Here is a 20156-nt window from a genome sequence, read left to right on the forward strand (position 1 = left end):
AGGATGGCATCAATGCCAGCCCCCAAGAGCCCCCCTATATAAAGTGAGGTTCAACAGTTTGAACCCCGCTAGCCATCTTCTTCCCTTATAGTCTTGCTGCTATTATAATCCTTTGTTTCCTCTCTGACCTCGTGGACTGCAGCCTAGAGGTCCACACGTGTTTGGCTAGTTCCAACCGTGTGCAGTAGAGAACTTATAGTTAGCCTGTTTGTTTCAACTATTCTCCGTTTGGAAGATCAAGCCTCTGATAAGTATTTGCTACTCCCTTCCCCATACCTTCAGCATAAAAGTAACCATTTGCTATTTCTGTAACACTGAGGATCTTGTATGCGTGTGTGTGTGAATCTGTTTTTGCATATGTATGTGAACTAGAGTTAGGAAATAAAAGGAACCAATTGCTTTCATCAGATATTAGCCTCGTCTCCATTTGTAACCGGATTTCCTTCGAGGTTTGCGCTTCCTGTATACATTGGTGACACCACTGAAATTAATAATTCATAACACCTCTGTCGTAGATAAGGCAGTCAGGCTAACACCCCATTCTTTATTGTTTTCAATGGAGGGGAAAAGCAAGCATTTAAGGGAAGGCACCAGGTTTTGCTGGGCACCAGTACATTGCACTGGTACTGCTCGGCACTCTGTACATGGACTGACTATATTGGGCTTGGAACTCCCTTGCTTGGATTTGTTGAGCTGGCATTGCTACAGTGGCATTGGTTCTGGTGGGCACTCTGTACATGCACTGTTTGTGCTGGGCTTGCAACACCACCCCATGACTTGGATTTGTTGAGCTGGCATTGCCACAGTGGCACCAGTTCTACAAAAATGTCCCCACCACCACCACCTTCAGTTTCTACTGCAAAATACTCTGGTTTGACATCAGTCCCTGCTTTTTTGCTGTTTTTTTCCCTCCATTGGAAATAATGGAGGTTGGGGGTACCTTCTTTGGGGGCCCATAGCACTGGACTCCCTGGCCTAAACTTTTTGAATCTCGGAGGGGTCTTTTGACTAGAGGCACCAGAAACTATGCTGAAAATTTGGTGTCTCTGCATCAAAAAACAGCCCCCCCCCCCCGATTCTCCATTATAGCCTATGGGGATCATTGACTATAATGGTTCCCATAGGCTATAATGGAGCCAAAGGTCTTTAAAGGTGTTGCATTCCTTTTGAATGCATTTGTGAAGCTGCAGATTCACCCAGAACAGTGTTTAAAGGGAGTGCACTTTCTTTAAACACCATTTAATTGTAGTTATCCTGTTTTCCCAGATAATCCCCCCCAAATTGGGATTATCTGGGATTGGCTATGCTTGATATCCGAAAATACACTCTCCCCATATCCGGTTGAAAGAATAGCCAAAAAATACCAATAAGATATTTTCCAGCTATTTTTTTTTTGGGGGGGGGGCACAGTGAATAGGGCAGGCAACAAGGGACTCCATCTGTGAGGTCTCTGACATGCACACTTGGGAGCATGTAGCATTTCATTCTGGTGCCAGGACTTGTGGGTGGGACTGGTCCTGTGGAGGGCATTTTGCCTTTTCTGTTTCATAAGCGCTTAAGGGGCTACCCTGTGGTTTTTGTTGATGTAAATTTATGCCAGTTCTGTGGGGAGGTGTTCCCAGTATCAGGCAGTTTTGGGAGCTGAATAACACCTGCTACATACCTGGGTCCAACTCTTCCCCTGCTGATGCAGAGGGTTGCGCTGGCAGGGCTCTGTACCACTGTCGCATTGGCTTCTAGTCACAGCACAACATCAGCAAGGCACTATACCAGCATATCTCCAAGATACACTAGCACTGGCATTGCAGCTGGTCGACACCCTGTGTGCTCCCCCCTGCCCCAATTGTGCTGTGAGTATATGTGAGAAAGAAGGCACAGGATTACTATAGCAGCAGCAGTGGGGGCCAAACCGCCTCTCCTACATCAAATCAACCCCCCCCCCGAAACCTGAGCACAGAGAATAGGGCAGGCAACATGCGAATCCATCTGTGAGGTCTCTGGCATGCACACTTGGAGCATGTAGCATTTCACTCTGGTGGTGGGAAATGAACAGAAAGGGCACTTAGCACCATAGAGGAGGCACTTAGCAGTTACATGCATTGGGGGCGGGGGGGAGAACCAAACCTTGTTAGGTAACATGTCTCATTTCAAAGCCCCTACAGGTACCCCATCTCTGTAACTCTGATCACTGCACAAAGCATTATCTAAAAGTGACACACACAGGCCCACACTAAAATCTGTTGTGTGATGACAACTAGGCCTAATCCTCCCAGGAATGCTCATAGCTGGCTCCAGGCAATAAGGACATGAACCAGGCAAATTTGGCCTGTTCATAGAAGATGTCACTCACACAGTGCAAGTCACACCCCTCTGCAGACAAACTCTTCCAACACACAAAATGCATTACCACAGACCCAAATTCTACTAGAAAATGAAGGTCTGCAAAGCTTATTTTAAAAAAGTTTTGATGATCTTAAGGAAAAAATTGTTTTAAAGCTGATTTTAAAAAAATCCACCAGAACTGAATACTTCAATAAGATGAAGTGCCTAGATGCTATAATTCTATAAGGCAACTTACTTTGCCTTTAAATTACCTCACATTTATCTCCCTAAGTAGCTATCCTACTTTCAGCTCCTCAGAGGACAGATTCTTATCTCTGATAAGTACTTCCTGTGGAAAGGGGGAAAAAAGCTTAATCCTTATTGAGCTATCTGCTTTTATATCCCTGACCATGATTCACCCTGGGAAGTATACAAGTACAGAAAAACAAGTTAGCACCAGAATAAAAAAACAAAACTAGTAATAGTTATGATCTATCTAAATGGATTTTTTAAAATGGGTATTTAGCTCCAATACTAACAGAATTACAGGGACATCCTAAGCAGAATTATCCCATTCTACGTCTATACGACTAGTTAGCTTAGAACCAGACAGAAAGCAAGACAACAGCACAGACCAGTGACCCATGTCTCTGCAGGACTATCTTGACACTTAAGGGATACTTAACATTGACAAAGATTTTTAAAACGTAAGCAGTGGTATTGCTTTACAACAGCAAAATGTAGTCAGGCAGTGCAGCTGTATTTACATACAATATCTCTTGTGTTTGATATAATAAATGACTACTTGTATCTCTCTTGGCACTGTACTGTTCCTAGTCAACCATGAATTTTACTGGAGAGCCACTTCAAGGACAAATTGGCAAATGCTGTATCCCTCCTTGCATTTGCTGGCATGTCTCAAGGTAACATATACAACCCTTTCATTTCCATCTGACAACTATGGAGTCAAACAGTACCTCTCCAAGATTTAGATTTGGACCAAGGTCTGATTCCTATTATAATCTATTGGCCACTTTATTAAAATTGGTAATGAATGCCAAAGACTTTCACCACTGTTGACTTATAACTTTTCTTTCCTCATCCACAGGTGAATCATTTTGTTCTGTTTTTCCCATACATAGACTAGAATGCAGAATAGGAAGTGACATTCTCCAAAAGGAAGGTGTTCCTTACCATCCAATATAAAAACAAAATAAATGATCTTTCTAGACAGTAGCAACAGCACTGGACCAGGAATCATAAATGACGGCACAGGAAAGGTGTAACATGAAGAGGAAATGCTCATTTATTTGGCATTTTTTAAAATTTTCATTCTTGCAGGATGAGCCTTTTTAAAACAAAGGTATCCCATACTAATAAGTTTTTATCTCCTAACATTTGTAACAGAAGAAACACAAGCCCAAAAATCTTAGACAAAGTCATCACGGGAGTCCATCTCTTGCTTCACTCTGTTTCTCCAGTGACAAAAAGGTGCACATGTTTGGAAGACTGGAGCATCTGAGCAGCCCGCTCAACACCCACCACAGCAGCCAGCTTCTGGGCATCATATTTTGAATAAAGCACAGTACAGGTCAATGTTGCTTCTTCCCCACCGTCTGCCAACTTCATCATATTGCAGACCTCACTGTAGAAATGTGGATAGGTTGGAAGTTCATAAAAAATAAGGTTTCTGATGCCTTTAATTGTGTACCTGTATCAGAAAAAAAACCTTAAGATAGTTAATGCATTGCCGTGTCAATATAAACTCCCCCCCCCCAAAGTTGAAACGCTGTGCAATGATTTCCATATTGATGTCCATAGAGATCGTAACATTTGAGAGTGTTTGCTACTGACGTAGTGAGAGCAGGAGTACAGTTGCAATGTAGACAAGAATAAGCTTCTGTAGAGCACTGACCAGTAAAACCATGGGCCTAAGAATACTTAAACTGCTTCACGCTAGCTATTAAATCTCGTCCCTCTTCTTCACACACCTCCTCAAAATCCACTCACCAAGCAAAGCCTTAATATTTTTTCTTTCTTTCTGTGGCTTGTGCGCTAGCCCATTAACTGTTTCCAGGCAAAACACCCTTTTCTCCTTCCACTTAATTTAGAAATGTTAAACTTCTGGATAGGAACTGTTGTGATAAGAGAGATGCAGGATACTTTGATTAACTCAAGGAGGCCCTGATCTCAGAGAAATCATTCTTACTCCAGGAAGGGTAACCATAAATTTCTCAGACTGCAGGTTGAAAGGAGCTGAGTTTCCTTTATGGAGAGAAATAGGCAAGATACAGATGACCACTTGCCCACCTGCCAAGCAGTGGGAAGACAGATGGCTGGTTGAATGGCTAGTAGTTCTGATCTTTGGGAGTTGTGATCATAAGAAGATTAAGAATTTGCTCTGACAGGAAATGGTTATCTTCTTATCTGCCCCTGCCCAACTCAGTCAGTCAGAGTGCAAACCAAAAGAGATCTATTTTGCAATTTTATATGGCTCATCTGCTACAATACTGTTTTAATCCAGATGAAGCAATTGGCTCTACAGTTTATCTCCATTATTGTACTAGTTAAGCAAAAATTAGATAGTCTGTGCCAAATCAAGGTGGTACACCCTCAGCTCAGTGATCTTTACAAGCCACTCCAAAGCTTCCAAAATAAGGACTTGCTTTAACACCTCCAATAAAACTTTAGAGCTACAATCAAGAAGATACAATAAAAGGTTTCCATTTAGGAGATGATCTTGACTTCACTTTCAACTTCAATTTCTGACCTGGAAACTGTAAAGATTTAAACAGGGATGAAACTGGGTACATAAATCCCACACTCATAGAGCAATTATTGGTTTGTACATTTCATATGGATGCCTGGGGGAAAAGATTTCAGTCCATAACCCCTTACTAACCAGTTACTGTCCATCCAGTTTAGCCTTGCTTCCCGCCACAAAACAAAATACACACCCTCTCCATCTGGCAACACTGACTCATTTTCCCATGGGAAGAAAATGTATCCCAGAGATACATTCGGAATCTGAACCATTTTAAAGCATTTAATATTTCAACCTATATTTCAGAAGTCTTCTTTATAGTAGCAAGGCTAATTATGGTGTATCAGTATAAATTATTGTTATGCTACCTAAATATGCTAGATATTGTACAAAATGAACAGGTCCCTGCAAGATCACAACCTAAAACAAATTATTAATTTTACTAAAGCAAGTGTTGTGATGACCTCATATCCCTCTTTTCCATTAGGTCTAATCTCAAGAGCAACTTACCTTTTATAAAAGTGGAAGCGTTCTGTGAAAATTAGAAACTGCTTCTCTCCCTTTAAGAAGAAGTGCCTTGCTCTGGAAATGCCTGATTTACTTGTGTATTCACAAATGTGCATACAACTCAGGTCCTCTTTTTTGAAGTAGTTCCGAAGACGCACATAGTCAAAATATGATGGGACATAAATGAGGGTGTGTGACATAACTGCATCCCGATACTCAGGCAACACTTTGTCAATGAAAAAATGGAACCTGGTTAAGAAAACAGATACAGTACTCAGTACATGTAATTGAATGCAAACAGGAAGGTGAATGGAACATCAATAATGTATTTAACAAAATTCCAAATAAAATATTGTTAAGGTTCAGTGCACTGGTCACTAGCCAAAACAGAATCTTCATGGAAAATTCACTGTATTACAGACATACATGCAAAGTCTTCAACATCTGCCACTGTGTAGAAAAAGCTAAGAACATAAGAACATAAGAACATAAGAGACGCCAATGTTGGATCAGGCCAAAGGCTCATCCAGTCCAACACTCTGTGTCACACAGTGGCCAGAAATACCAGTGCCATCAGGAGGTCCAGCAGTGGGGCCAGGACATTAGAAGCCCTCCCACTGTTGACCCCCCCCCCAAGCACCAAGAAGACAGAGCATCACTTGCCCCAGAGCCCCTATCTATACCTTGTGGCTAATAGCCACTGATGGACCTCTGCTCCATATGCTTATCTAATTCCCTTTTGAAGCCGTCCATGCTTGTAGCACCCACCACTTCCTGTGGCAGTGAATTCCATGTGTTAATCACTCTTTGGGTGAAGAAGTACTTCCTTTTATCCGTTCTAACCCGACCGCTCTGCAGTTTCATGGAGTGCCCACGAGCTCTACATCATCAACAGATATTACTGGTAAGTTCTGGTATGAGCATGATGACAATCCATGTAATGGCAGTGATCCATGCGTTAAGATGCTCTAAATGAGTTACTTCTGCAGTGAGGACCACATGCCATAAGGGAACTGTTTTGATGGCCTTCACATGTCCAGAGTGAACATACATATTGATTCTTCATGGTGAGAGTCAGCTCTTCCTAAAGCCAACTCTGGAATCAATTCTCAGAGCCAGGGCTCAGAAATAGCACCCAGGAGATAAACACCCCCCCCCAAATAATGGAAACTGTCTTTATTTCATTACACAGAGTTGATTCACATATGCACAACTTGATTGCAGGATCAAGTGATGGCCAGCCAGTATGAATGAGCTAGCAGAGATGTAATTTTCTTACCTCCTCACCAAAGACATATTTTTCCAATGACTGCTTACACATTCAGCAGCAAGTCATCAGAATGATGTATGTGCCAGCATCAACCCTCATACATCTGGGACTGGGAAAACTGTTTCTAGAATATGATTTCCAGACCAACTTTATACAGTGCCACCAATTTTAAACTCTGTCCATTACACAAAGATATGGAAACTGAAGGTCAAAAAAGGTTCAGAGAGGCAAACAGGAAAGATTTCTATGATGTATCAAAAAGCAAAAGATTCAGGAACACACAGGGAGAATTCAAGCTGCATGATGCAGTGCAAAAGTGATGGAAGTAAGCTTTAAATTAAGCATTAGATGTATCCTTTTTCCAGCACACTACACTCTGCTCAAGGCAACACGTGAAGTTGTCAGTGAAGCATAGGATAAATGGCTTGGTGCCCCATTACCTTGCATCGATTACAGAAACAGAATTTTCAGCTTCTAGTTTCCGAAAAACATGAGGAAGCTGCACAACAACATGACTGACGGAACCCACCAAGGGTACGTTCCTTACTGCTACCTGTAAGAAACAATTAGAACAGTGAAACAAAAACACTAGACTACGAGTTTATAACTGTCATCAGCTCTTGTTTAAGAACAGAAGAGTTGCCTGGTTGGACCAGATCAGATCAGTCTAATCTAGTCCAGATATTTATTTCACATGATGGCCACTAGACGCCCTAGAAACAGATGAACCCTGCTACCCCCGTTGCTTATCCTCAGCATCTGGTATTTAGGGACATATTACTTGTGAACATGGAAGTTTCATCACAGTTAATGATGGGTTCACTGATCTAGCCTCCACATCTAACTCTTTTAAATGCTAACTAAGGTAGTGGCCATGACTTATCTTATTACATTTTAATTCACAATTTAATTAAGAGGCGCATGAAGACAGAACTGGCTTTCTGGCTGTCTGACTCTGGAGCCTACTGCCAACTGAATTCTGGCCTGGTATCTGTTATTTTTAAGAAGGGAAATGTCTCTACACTCTCTCTTTATCTCTGTCATGTTCCCATTTAGTTGACTTTTCCAAGAGAATGAGACAGACAGTTTTAGAAAATGAATCTGGTATCTAAACTTCTCCAGATTTCTCCTACAAAATTTCATCAGTGCACAGATTTTGAAAGTGACACTTCCCCCCTTACTGTAGTACAACCTAGCCAGTTAGGTTTACCCCTTTTTCTTCACAGTCTCGTTTCTTCTTTTGCATAATGTTTAGACTGAGGGTATGTGTGGGTAGGTACTTCTTTTGATCGTATTCCAGCAGAGGCTAGAATAGTGCAGGTACTTAAATTGTTGAGTACCTTGGGAATCAATACACCAAGTGTGCAGAATATAAATGTTTAAGATAAAACCAAAAGATGAAGATATGTAAGAACATAAGAGAACATAAGAACGTAAGAGCATCACTTGCCCCAGACTGAGAGTTCCTATCTATACCTTGTGGCTAATAGCCACTGATGGACTTCTGCTCCATATGTTTATCTAATTCCCACTTGAAGCCGTCCATGCTTGTAGCCGCCACCACCTCCTGTGGCAGTAAATTCCATGTGTTAACCACTCTTTGGATGAAGAAGTACTTCCTTTTATCTGTTCTACCCTAACTGCGCAGCAATTTCAGTAGGATTTTAACTTGCCTTGGGTCCCAAATTCCTGGGAGAAAGGTGGACTCAAATATTTAAAAAATAAATAAATCCAGTGGCTCCAGCATGCACATGTATACAGGACTGTCCACATCACTTGCATAATGGGAAAATATGTGCGTCACATCCAAACCATTCCGTCACACTGACATGAACAGTACTGTCCCTATTTATGGCTTCCAAGAACATGGAAAACCACTTTATGTAATTTATTGATGGGTTACAAAAAAATTGCTGCTTTCCTCTCCGCTTTTTCTTTTGGCTTACTTATGCGATGAAATTTTGTATATGTTTGAGGTAGTGGTTGGATTTGGGGGGTATATCTGATTGACACATGTAAACTGCTTCAAGGCTTATAAGAGCAGGATGTGCATATTTTAAATATATTTAAATTGATTATTACATTATTCAACTGGATTTTTTTGAAACCCATCACAGTTCTGAATAAATAATCCATTTGAGGAAGTTTCAGTATTCCTATAACAGCACCTAGTTTTCATGAAGATCAACTTTTGCAGAAGTGATGGAAGTGGCAGGCCAAAATCATCCCCACCCCACCCCGCAGTTCTCCAAAGTGGTCCATCAGTGGCAGAAGGAGACACAAGTAATGACTACTGGAAGGGGACAGCGACTGCCTACAGTCAGGTTAGCTGCAAAACATTTAACAAACATTTTGAGATGGAAGGATTTAGAATGCATATATGACTAAATATTTTGAATGGTGCAAGGCCAACAAACCTCCTTCAGTTCTACAAAAGAGTTACTAGCATGTCCACAAACTAACCTGTCCCCGGTAATTCAGGCAGTGCTTATTGAAGATGGAGTTGATCTGTGGATCCTGAAGGGCTCCAAACAGCAGTGTCTGCCGATAATACTTGGACCAGTTATTGAGACTGAACATTCGCACTCTTGAGAAATCCACGCCATGAGATTCCAAAGGCAGCAGGTTAATGTGGGCCAGAAGGTGCTGTGGACATATTGAAGAAAAGATGTGCATTATTCAACTTGCAGAAAAAGGAAAATTGGGGGGGGGGGGGGGGGGAGCTTAGGAAAACCCAAAAGCCGAGATTTAGCAGCTTGCAAAGCTAAATTGCACCTAAATATATACTGACCCTACCTAACTGTGTAAAACTTGTATCTTTAGGAAGTTTTAGTTGCTCCTCAGAACTCACTTCTGAAAATCTCACATTACAGCATCTGAGAGCCAGTATTCATCTATCAGAACAGGATGTGCTAATACTAGAATTTATAGCGATGTTGCTTTACTACAACTGCACTTTGGACAAACCAATGTTACCCTTCGAACGCTTAAAATAAAGTATCTAACTGGTTTTACTGTTCTACAACTAATAAAACAGTACTGACCAAACAGAGATCATAAGTGGTGTTTACATTGCTTTCTAAATTCCTTATGTTTTTCCAATAGCATCATCTTGTGTCCCTTTATATGTACGCAGATATGTTACTGCATACTGAAAAACCTCTCCTACCATTTTTGAAAAGATAAGCCTCCCTGGATCAGCCTGCTTCTGTTGTTCCCACATCATCTGTTTTGGACTTTAGAGTCCTTAGCGGCAAAGACCTGTCTGTCTGTTTTTCTCTGTGGAACTCTTTAAGGTGCCATATATTAATGAGAAACCTTGCCCTCAGAAGATGGCTCAGTTGCTATTTCTCAATAGCTAAGAACGGTGATTGACAAGCTTCATCTTGATGAATATATCAATTCAAGGTGGAAAAGCACAAAAACATAAAAGCATGCAACCTGTTAGGTCAAATCAAACTGTTATAGTTTTTGAAGCTAAGATCTACTTCCTGTTTATTGTATTGTATATGTAGTTAACCATATTCACAAAATGAAATGCCAAAAAATAGTCATTACCAAAACATGCTCCCAATTTTGCATCAGATAAATGTCAGCTTCATCAATTATAAGCATTTCTATTGACGAAAGAAAATCGTACTCTCTTTTCTTTTCCCCCTCAGCTCCAATAACAGTCCTTAGGCCAAGAGGAGAAGCAATGATGACATCAGAAGAATAAAATGGTGCATACAGTCGCATACTCTTCTGAAGAACAGCAACACCTGCCCCAGACACACAGAAAAACCATTACATCATCAATTTGTTATCCAACCACAATAGTTTTCTGTTTATGTACCCTGGAAGGTTTTATTATCCACCCCCAACATTTTCCAAATAGGTACTCCTTAAGTCTACTTGGTAGGATAGGAATTAGTTTCATTCCTAACCAATTCCACTTAATTAACAAATGTTAATTTGTAAATTACATGACGTCCAAGGCCATTTAGCCACACACAACTGCAGGGTCAATAAAGCAGCCAAACAGTTACTAGATACCAACAACTGGAACAAAAGCCTTATACTAACCAGGCCCAATCCTAGTCCTTAAACTACGGCTTATTTTTCCCTGCACTTGGTGACCATCTGTCAATCCAGCATGGAATGTATACAACCACCTAGGAAACCAGTCCTCTGTAGCATCCAACCATGTGGTGTGAAAAATTGTAAACATGCCCCAGCTGGGTATAGAGGCATGGTGAGGTCTGCTTTACCTCATGTCTAGATGCCACATATGAGTAGCCTCCTATGGAAGCTGCACGGATCCCTAGTTAGTTGATAAAAAAGTGACCATCGTTAAAAGCCACCTGTATACACCCACTCTTTATTTCTTCACATCTCTCTAATAAGACATATGGTACTCTAGGGCTCAAAGCAGCAACCATATGCTTTCTTAGTGAGCTAAAGGACAAACAATAAATCTGATTCTGACCACGAACTTTGCTGGCTGGGCTCTCTCACAGAAGGATGGCACCCTGGGACTAATGCACCCATATGCCAGCTTGTTTTATTTTACTTTTTATTTATAGTTTACTTTATTTATAGATGGCTGCATAACAATAGACTGTCAATACTTCAATCTGCCTTCTAAACGAGTCCAACCTGAAGGGCAAACCTGGCTGTGGCAGAGGGACAGGAGGTGGTCAGAGCCCTGGGCCCACCAGAAACCACCCCAACTAGGATCAGTTGTGCAAAAATCCCACTGAGGGTGACTGTGGGTCCGCCTGGCTGTACCAGAGGAATAGTTGCCTCAGAGAGCCCTGAAGCACGGACACTGTTAACAATATTCTTTCCCTCTTTACCTCTAACAGTTAACTCCCTCTCTGACTAACTGCCTGCTGCCAAGTAAAAAGAGCTGTGTGAGAGCTTGGGGTAAATATTAATTCTGCCTGCCAAGCTTTGGAAGGCCAGTATAGGTGTTTCCAGGACTGCAGAAGTCCACCCCCCCCCCCAATTAATTTATTGATGCCAGTGTGTTTGGTTCATGAACCGCCACTACAAACCTCATGAACCTCCATGAAAAACATGGCAGTTCGTGGGCGGTTCATGAGAGAAGCAATCTCATGAACTGAGGCCTCATGAACTGGCCATGTTCGTGACAAAACTAGGTTTGTGGCGAGGTTTAGGCCCATCCCTAATAAAGACAGTCAGTAATGATAATGAAGCAATGCTTGCCTCCTACTGCCTTTCACGGCACAATACCTTCAAGTAATATTAACTCTGAAGACTGCCTTTTCACAGCAGGAGTTCCAGGCATCAAGCCACAGGCAAATTCTCTGCATAACACGCTGACAAAGCAGCATGAAATCGCAATTTCTGAAATAGTCTTGACATTTTCTCCTCAGCCAACATTCAGAATCCCTGCACCTTTCTCATATACATGAGAGCTCTGCTGGAAATGGCAGGCATTCTAATAACAGTTATTTTGCAAAACAATGGGGGCTCAGTATTTTTTGGCAGTCACTCCCCTACCTTCACCCCAGATAAATGGTAACAGAGCAAACCAATTGTCTTAATACTGCAATCTAATTTAATTTTGTTTTCTTACACTACCACTGGGATCATTTTGAGATATTACTTGAACAAATGCATCTTGGGATCAAACAATTCCAGAATAACAACCAATATCACCACACGATGCACTCAACAATGCTTATTAAAATGACACCCGCAGCATTCTACTCCATGATGTACCTCAAGGTTAGGCAACTATATCTAAACACATAAAGCTGCCTCAGTTTACTAGTCTATCCAGCTCATTATGGTCCACTTTGACTGACAGTGTCTCAGACAGAGAAGGATCTTTTTCACGTGGTACCAAGAAACTTTAAGTAGACATGCCAAGGACTGAGTCTTCTGCACGTCAAAGATGTGGTCTACCTCCAAGCTACAGCCTCTGTCATTCACTGCCCAGTTCTCCAGCTATCTTTCATTCTTTCCACCATTCATCCCATCTTTCCTAAGAAGTAGTTGGGCTATCTATGCGAGAGGCAAGCAAAGCAGTAGCTAGAAGAGGGCAGGGCCATGTGAGACGAATGTGCCGCAGAGTACTTTATATCATAGCAGAAGACTTCAGGGTAGATCCTTCACTTTGTGTAGGGCTGTCACTGACACCTCCTGTGCAGCTCTCTTATTTTTGCTTTTGACCCCTCAGATGCTAGGGCACAACCCAACTTCACACAAGCTACCAGGGCCAACTGGATCAAAGGCCATGTAACCCAGAGCCTCACACTCCACTTCACACCCAGCCAGCAGCAAAACTGAATCCTGGATCTTCCTTTGGAGGCACATGCGAATTTTCTTTTCTCCTACAGTCTGTCAAGTACTGGGGAAGAGGGGGAGCAGTAAACCGGGCCCTCCTCCTTCTGATGGTGGAGGAAAGTCCCGTCAAGTCACGGCTGACTTATGGCAACCCCATGGGGTTTTCAAGGCAAGAGACATTCAGAGCTGATTTGCCATTGCCTGCCTCTGCATCACGGCCCTGGTATTTGCTGGAGATCTTCCATCCAAATAGTAGCTGGGGTGGATCCCGCTTAGCTTCCAAGATGTGATGAGACTGGGCTAGCATGGGCTAGCCTCTTCCTGCCCCCATGGAAAGTAGGCCATAGCTAGAATTTTACCCCTCCAGGGCCATACATATGAAGCCATCTTATACCAAGTCGAACCATCTATTTCAGCTTTGCTGACTCTGGCACCAGCTCTCCAGAGCCTTGGGCAAAGAAAGGTTTTTCCCAGCACCAGCTGCCTAAGATCCTTTGACAATAAAGAACAAGGATGAAACCAGGAACTTCCGTATGCAAAGTGCATGCTCTGCCACTGAGCTCCAGCCCCTCTCCGCTGAAGTACAGTGGATATGGAGTTACCGTACATCCATCGTAACTCTAGGGCAGTGGCCCAAGAGATTAAGGATTAGACTGCAACTGTCTCCCCTAGACCGAATCTGTAACCCAAAAACAAAGCTGTCTAAAATACATCTATCCTGGAGAATCCCACCCATGTTGTGCATTTGCCACAATGCTACAATCATAACTAAGAACCAAGTCGGCCTAGTTCAGATAGTTTTCCTGTGCTGTATGTATTCCTTTTAAAATAGAATTCATCTATCAGGCTGTCCAAACCTGAGGGTTTGCACTACTGTTAACCGTTACAGCATATTTAGACATAAAGAAATTCCTAAACAGAAATCACTTCTGTTTAGGAATATTCAGGAACTTAATAAGTAAAAAGTAAAGTATGAAAACTGATCACATTCGTTGTTTGCTGCACCAGACATGGATACACAGTATACACTGGATGCATAATATATGTTTATGTGGGGGAATACACATATAGGATCAACACGTGGCTTGAACAAAAATTTCTATACAGAAATGATTTGTAGGAATTTTGCCATATATGAAGCAGCCCTAAAAAGACAAGACATTCTAAGAAAGCCAAAACCCATGAAAAGAATCAACCCAACATTACATCATATTTTTTTAAACCATATCACATCTTTTTAAAACTAAGAGTATATGGAGCAGCGGTTAGACTACCAGAGACCTGGGAGACAATATTCAAATCTCCACTCAGCCATAATTGCTCAGTGTGTGATTTGGACCAATCTCTCCCTCTCTCAAATTAATCCACTTTAAAGGGTTCCTGAGGACAAAATTGGAGGGAAGGGGAAAGAACCATACAGGATTTTCTTTGGCGACTTGGCAGGACAAAAATGGGAAACAAACAAACAAACAAACTCAGGCACAGAATTTTCAATACCTATCCTGAAGTGGTCATCAATGTTTCCAGCAAAGACAGCTTCATAGTCTTCTGGCCTTTTCAGATTTGGAGGTTTCTCTTCTGGATTTGAACCAAACTCCCCCTTAAACCGCTTTTTGTTACTCACATCAATTTTCTTTTTACTTGCAGATTCAAGGAGGCCGATGAAAACTTGCACCACACGTAAAGCAGACTCACGGAAGGGCACCACTATCAGCACCTATACAGAGAAAACGCAAACAGGATTCCATTTTGTGCAAATAGCTCCCACAAAAAGAAAGGAAGACAAAGTCCAACAAAAGCACGGAAACACAAAGTTGTTTGCTCTGCAAATATTTGTTTCATTTTTTAAAAAACTGCTTAAGACCACATTGTTGTGAAAGAAGCCACTGCTATACCCTTCAGCTAGCTTGAGGACCGGACATAACCAACAAAATTCAGAACATCACCTGTGAGGCTTCTGAGTCCAGCTCTTAAAGCCACAGCTCCTCAGACATGGCCAGTTCTAGTTTGTAGCTGAATTTTTCTAAGAACCTGTAGACAGCTGACAAAGAGGATCACACAGGTCCAAAAAAGGATTTAGGTCTCTAAGAAGCAGGTTGTGGGGAACCAAGCAGCGGTGTCAACATCTGTGAGTGAAATTACATAACCTTCAATTGTAGAGCTGGGTTGTCTATAGTGTTTGGCCATGCAATATGTCAGGCATCTCCACGCCAAAGCCAACATGTTATAGCTGAGTGGTTTTATAATTCCACACTTTTTCAGGTGTTTACAGAGGCTTTTTGAAGGAGGTATTTGCTGTGAGGTGCCTACTGAGAAATTTAAGTTTTACAGCAAGATCTATGCAATGACTCTAAATTAAGTAAACCTTCTCACCTTTGGTCTTGTGAGTCCTTGGTCCCTGAATCCATCATCCTCAACACCTTGTTTTTGGTCCCTTCGTTTGGCATTGTTGCTGAGCACCTGAGCATTTGCCTTCAGGATGTGGTTCATGGCATGCAGGCAGTAAACATGACGAATTTCTTCCGCATTTCTTAAAGCAGTCCTCTCTGGGTAGAACAAGTCCTTGTATGAATTCATAATGCAGAAGAGTTCCTTTTGCAGTGGGGTAAATGGCTGACCTTCTGATTTAGGTTGTTTGGAAAGGAACAGGCTGTTCACTTTTGGCCAGGTGATTTCTAAAGGCCTGTGCAAATGAAGGTGTTTCACACTGACTTCTTTATCAGGCTTAATCATTCCAAACTTCTCCAAGGTGCAAGAAAACACTAACTGACCCAGTACTGGCCACTAAAAGAGAAAAATGCAGTAAAGTTAACACATTATTTTTATTTTATTTTTATTTTATTTAAGTATTTTTACCCCGCCCTCCCCGCAAGTATTTTTACCCCGCCCTCCTCACACAATCGCTATGAAGATCTTTACTTCACATCTTTTACCAAATGATAAACAGGGTCTAAGTGCACTAGACTGCACAGTACAGTCATGGAAATGTTTAATTATGAACAGATTCACAAGACCTGTAGAACTATTTCAGAATACTACAGCAAACTTAGGATTCAAATCAGTGCATCATTACCTTGACCTGGCTGGTAGATTTGGAACGTGCCACAATTTTATCTACATCTTTTTTGTTTAGTTCTTCATCCATGTGGTGCTTAAATGGATCTGTGGAAAGAGACAAAAGCATATTTTATTTATTTGGTCTTTCCAGAGACCAGCTCGAGAAGGCTCACAAGATAAAAACAATACAATAAAATAATAAAAAAGACAGGTTATGGCCTGGGTGAGGTGCAACCACTGAAAACATCTGGCCTTTGGTTAACACCCACATCACCTCTGCAGGTGGGAACACCAAGAGCGGGGTTTTGGAAGAGCATCTTTACTGGCAGGCTAGACAGTAAAAATAGAATTTAAAGAAGAGTAAAAACAAAATATTTTCCCATTTAACTGCATGTTACAAAAAGCATTTCAACACACTTAGAAAGGCAAAGAAAGGCAACAGAAATTGGTTACAACAGTTGTAACATATCCTGCATATTTTACTGTGATATTCGTGCCATATATCTAGAACCTCTGCTACAAATTCGCAAGGGTCAATCTGATGTTTGCAAGACGGTTTTTTTACTATCTTCCCATAACTCTGAGATCACTGATTTGGTGGCTAATTTCTATGTTGTGCCACTAAGAGGAGAGGAATGTTTCAACTCCAGCAATGAAGGTTGTACCCTTTATCCCTTGATGATCTATGTTTTGTTGTGATGCCAATAAAGGTAGCTGATGATGAAAACAGTTGTAACAGATTCAGGTGAGCATCATAAAGTTTGAGTCCAGTGGCACCTTTAAGACCAACAAAGTTTAATTCTGGGTAAAAGCTTTCATGTGTATGTACACTTCTTCAGATACATGCATGCACACGAAAGCTTATACCCAGAATTAAACTCTGTTGGTCTTAAAGTGGCCACTGGATTCAAACTTTGTTCAAAGTCTGTAACACTAATAGTAGTATAGGCAGAGCTAGGACTGGTAGACCACGCCCAAAAGAGAAAGAAAAGAGACTAAAATGGCAGGAAAAGAGACTGAAAAGAGACTAAAGAGACCAAGTCACCAAGTGCTCCATATGGTTCAAATGTTTGATACTCACATGTTTTTGCACTAAACATTCTGATGCATAAAATATATGTATTTCTCAATAATCCCCAACCAAAAAAAGGCCGGTGTCAGTACCCGGGTTTTGTTGTGCCGAGTGCGGAGAGTACAGTTGCTCCAGGACAATTATTCTTGGGAGGATTCTAGTCGCAGGATGAGCCTCAATCGTGACAAAGGAAGGGGGGAGGTTACTCCTGACCTTCGTCCCCCTCTTCCCTGTCTCCCACTTTCTCTTGTTCGACCCTCCAGGTCTCTGCACATGGAGTCAAGCGGGCACATCCTCCCCGGCTCGCCCTTGACTTCCCTCTTAAATAAGCAATTCCTAGGCTTCCCCTCCCCTGCCAATCATTGAGAACTCACTCCAGGTATGTTTCCGCCTTTCTACCCAGGTGGATCTTTACAGGTCATCCAGATCACATCTTTGTCTCCACGGATCTTGATCTCTTTTCCTCTTCTCTTCCTCTTCTCTTCTTTTGGGCTTCGGAGCGTCTCCAGTTCTCAAAGCTCTGTCAGTCCAGCCCTCTTTGGTGAATACTTCCTGGTCTTCTTGTCTTCTGTATCTCTCCTTGTCTTCCACTCCCCCATCTTCCCAGCTCTCCTCCGGCTTGATGGTGGCCTCCCTGCTTGGAGATGGGAGGTAACTCCCGTCTTCCCCGGGGGCCGGAGAGTCCAAACTCAGACAGCCAGTTGAGACCAGTAACAAATGTGTAAGTATATACATTTTGTGTAACTACAAAATGATAAGGAATATAATTTTTCTCTCAAAACTTGAGTGGGATGGCATCAAATTGATTATTAGCATTTATGATATCTACCTAGTGGTTTTCTTCCCACAATTTTTTCAGTTTGTTAATCAAGCTATTTTTAACACTCCAAAATTTCCAAAATATGTAGTATGTCATACAGTAGAATATATTATATATATATATGCATATATATTCATGCACAGGATATCACTTGGTGTTTAAGGCTAAGTTCCATTCGTTTCTGGTCCTGGATGGGGTATGACATGTTCATTTATTATTGAATAAAAACAAAAACCACACTAAAAAGTATGATTAGGATTTTTTTATTAAATGGAATGCTTAATTCAAATAAAAATAAATAAATATTTTTTAGTTTTTTTACCAAAGAAAGCAGTGATCAAACTATTTTTTCTTTTCTCTACAGTTTTTTGTTAAGTTTTTGCTGCTCAGCTCCACGCATAGCAACATAGCCTTCCAACATACCCTGTGCTATACTACCTTCCTGCAAATTTCTTTTCTGTATTACTCTCTTTAATCGTTCATTGGCTTCTTTGAACAGACAACCAGATGCTTCAGAAGCTGCCTCATGGTCCTTTTTTGTCAGTGATATTTTACTTTCTATCTCAGCAATTTTTCCCTAGACTTTTCTGATTGTTTAACCTTTTCTTCCATCTCTTTAGCTCAATAGGATGTGGTGCTGGTGGTGGAGTGGAAGAAAAGTGCAAAAGTTATGTTGAGAGTAACCTGGCCTTCTTAGCCCAAAGTAGCTTACCTATTACTGGATTGTTTTCCTGCTGCTCAATCACAGAAACTTGACCTCACACACATTATGATCTCCTCCCCTCCTGCTATCTGAATAATAGGCAAACTGAACATTTATTTACTTATTTAAAACATTTCTATGCCCTCTCACCAGGAAACCTGCACCATAAGCCACCTGGACAAACATTATAGCATTAAGCAAGTATAACTGTACACTTCTCAGTTGTTACTGAAACTCTTAGTTTTATACCACTGCTCACCAGGCAGCTTGCTGGTAACCTACATGTCTTAGAAACCATGTCATTTCCAGCATCTTGTTGCAATTGCTCCGAACAGCTGGAAAATGGCAAGGCTCACACAGAAGCAGAATCAGTGCTCTTTCCTCAGAGCAGAAACTCTTTTTCTGAAGCATCCTCTGGAAGAAATGCAAGACATGCATTGACCAGACAGAGGGTTCTTTTCTTGGGGTAACTGAATTGTAATGTATATTGCAAATAGATTACTTTTTAGCATTTGAATCCGGATGCATAGTTTTAATCCCAGCAAATGAAATGCAACCTACCATACTGTGGCCTGACAAGTGTTTGACAACCCCCACCCCCCTTTGTGTGCAGTCCCCAAGCAAGCTTCAAAAACAGGAGGCTGAACGTCGCCTTTACTGGGCTGCCATGTATACACTGAATGGGCTGAGGGTGGCTTGGTGAGTCTCAAGCTATGCAGACCTGGTCTCAAGGAAGAACCAGGCCTGTTATTATACACATTAACCCTTAAGGGGAGGCAAGAATGCTGCTCTGCCTCACACCTGGCTTAAATGTTTACATACAGCCCCCTTAACAGACACACTAGCAGAGTTACCTTTTGCAGCTTCCACAGAAGAACAGCTTTCTTTCTGGTCTGCAGTCTCTTCTTCTATAAAATTGGTTTCCAAGCTAAACTCAGATTCATGTTTCTCATCTGTGAATTCTTCATCTTTTAGATCACTACAAATATCTGCATCTCCAGGTTCTTCTTGGCTAGGTTTTTGTGCTGCTGCTTCTTTATCTATGACAAATCCAGAAGAAAAACAGTAACGGGTTGTGTGTTTTGGTCAACTGATTTATCCTCAGGTTCTACAGAACATCGTTCTTCCTAAGCTAGTGTGACACCTCCATCCTATACAAGCTTATGGCCGGTGACTGTATGGCAGTTGAGTAAGGCTGGAATGCAGAGCCGTCATGATCTTTCTAATGTAGTTCATGCAAAAAGAAGAAAACCATAGTCCAGTTCTTGGGCAGCTGGCTTACAAGGAATACTATTAGGCAGGGGTCTTTTTGTAGCAAAAGAGCTGCCGGAGCTCATTAGCATA

General features: G+C 41.6%; 1 protein-coding gene across 1 annotated transcript; it reads right to left on the reverse strand.

Annotated features, from left to right (window-relative positions):
• Positions 1-3709: 3709 nt before the first annotated feature.
• Positions 3710-19852, reverse strand: DIEXF (digestive organ expansion factor homolog (zebrafish); the record flags this gene model as incomplete). Its single annotated transcript, XM_015421744.1, has 9 exons — positions 3710-4033; positions 5597-5842; positions 7304-7416; positions 9327-9509; positions 10422-10624; positions 14658-14877; positions 15534-15944; positions 16234-16322; positions 19667-19852. Coding segments are annotated over 9 exons (1898 nt in total), but the record flags the coding sequence as incomplete, so codon positions are not given.
• Between the last annotated feature and the right edge of the window lie 304 nt (positions 19853-20156).

Source organism: Gekko japonicus, unplaced genomic scaffold (genome assembly GCF_001447785.1).
Source record: "Gekko japonicus isolate JY-2015 unplaced genomic scaffold, Gekko_japonicus_V1.1 scaffold3862, whole genome shotgun sequence".
Taxonomy (NCBI): Eukaryota; Metazoa; Chordata; class Lepidosauria; order Squamata; family Gekkonidae; genus Gekko; species Gekko japonicus.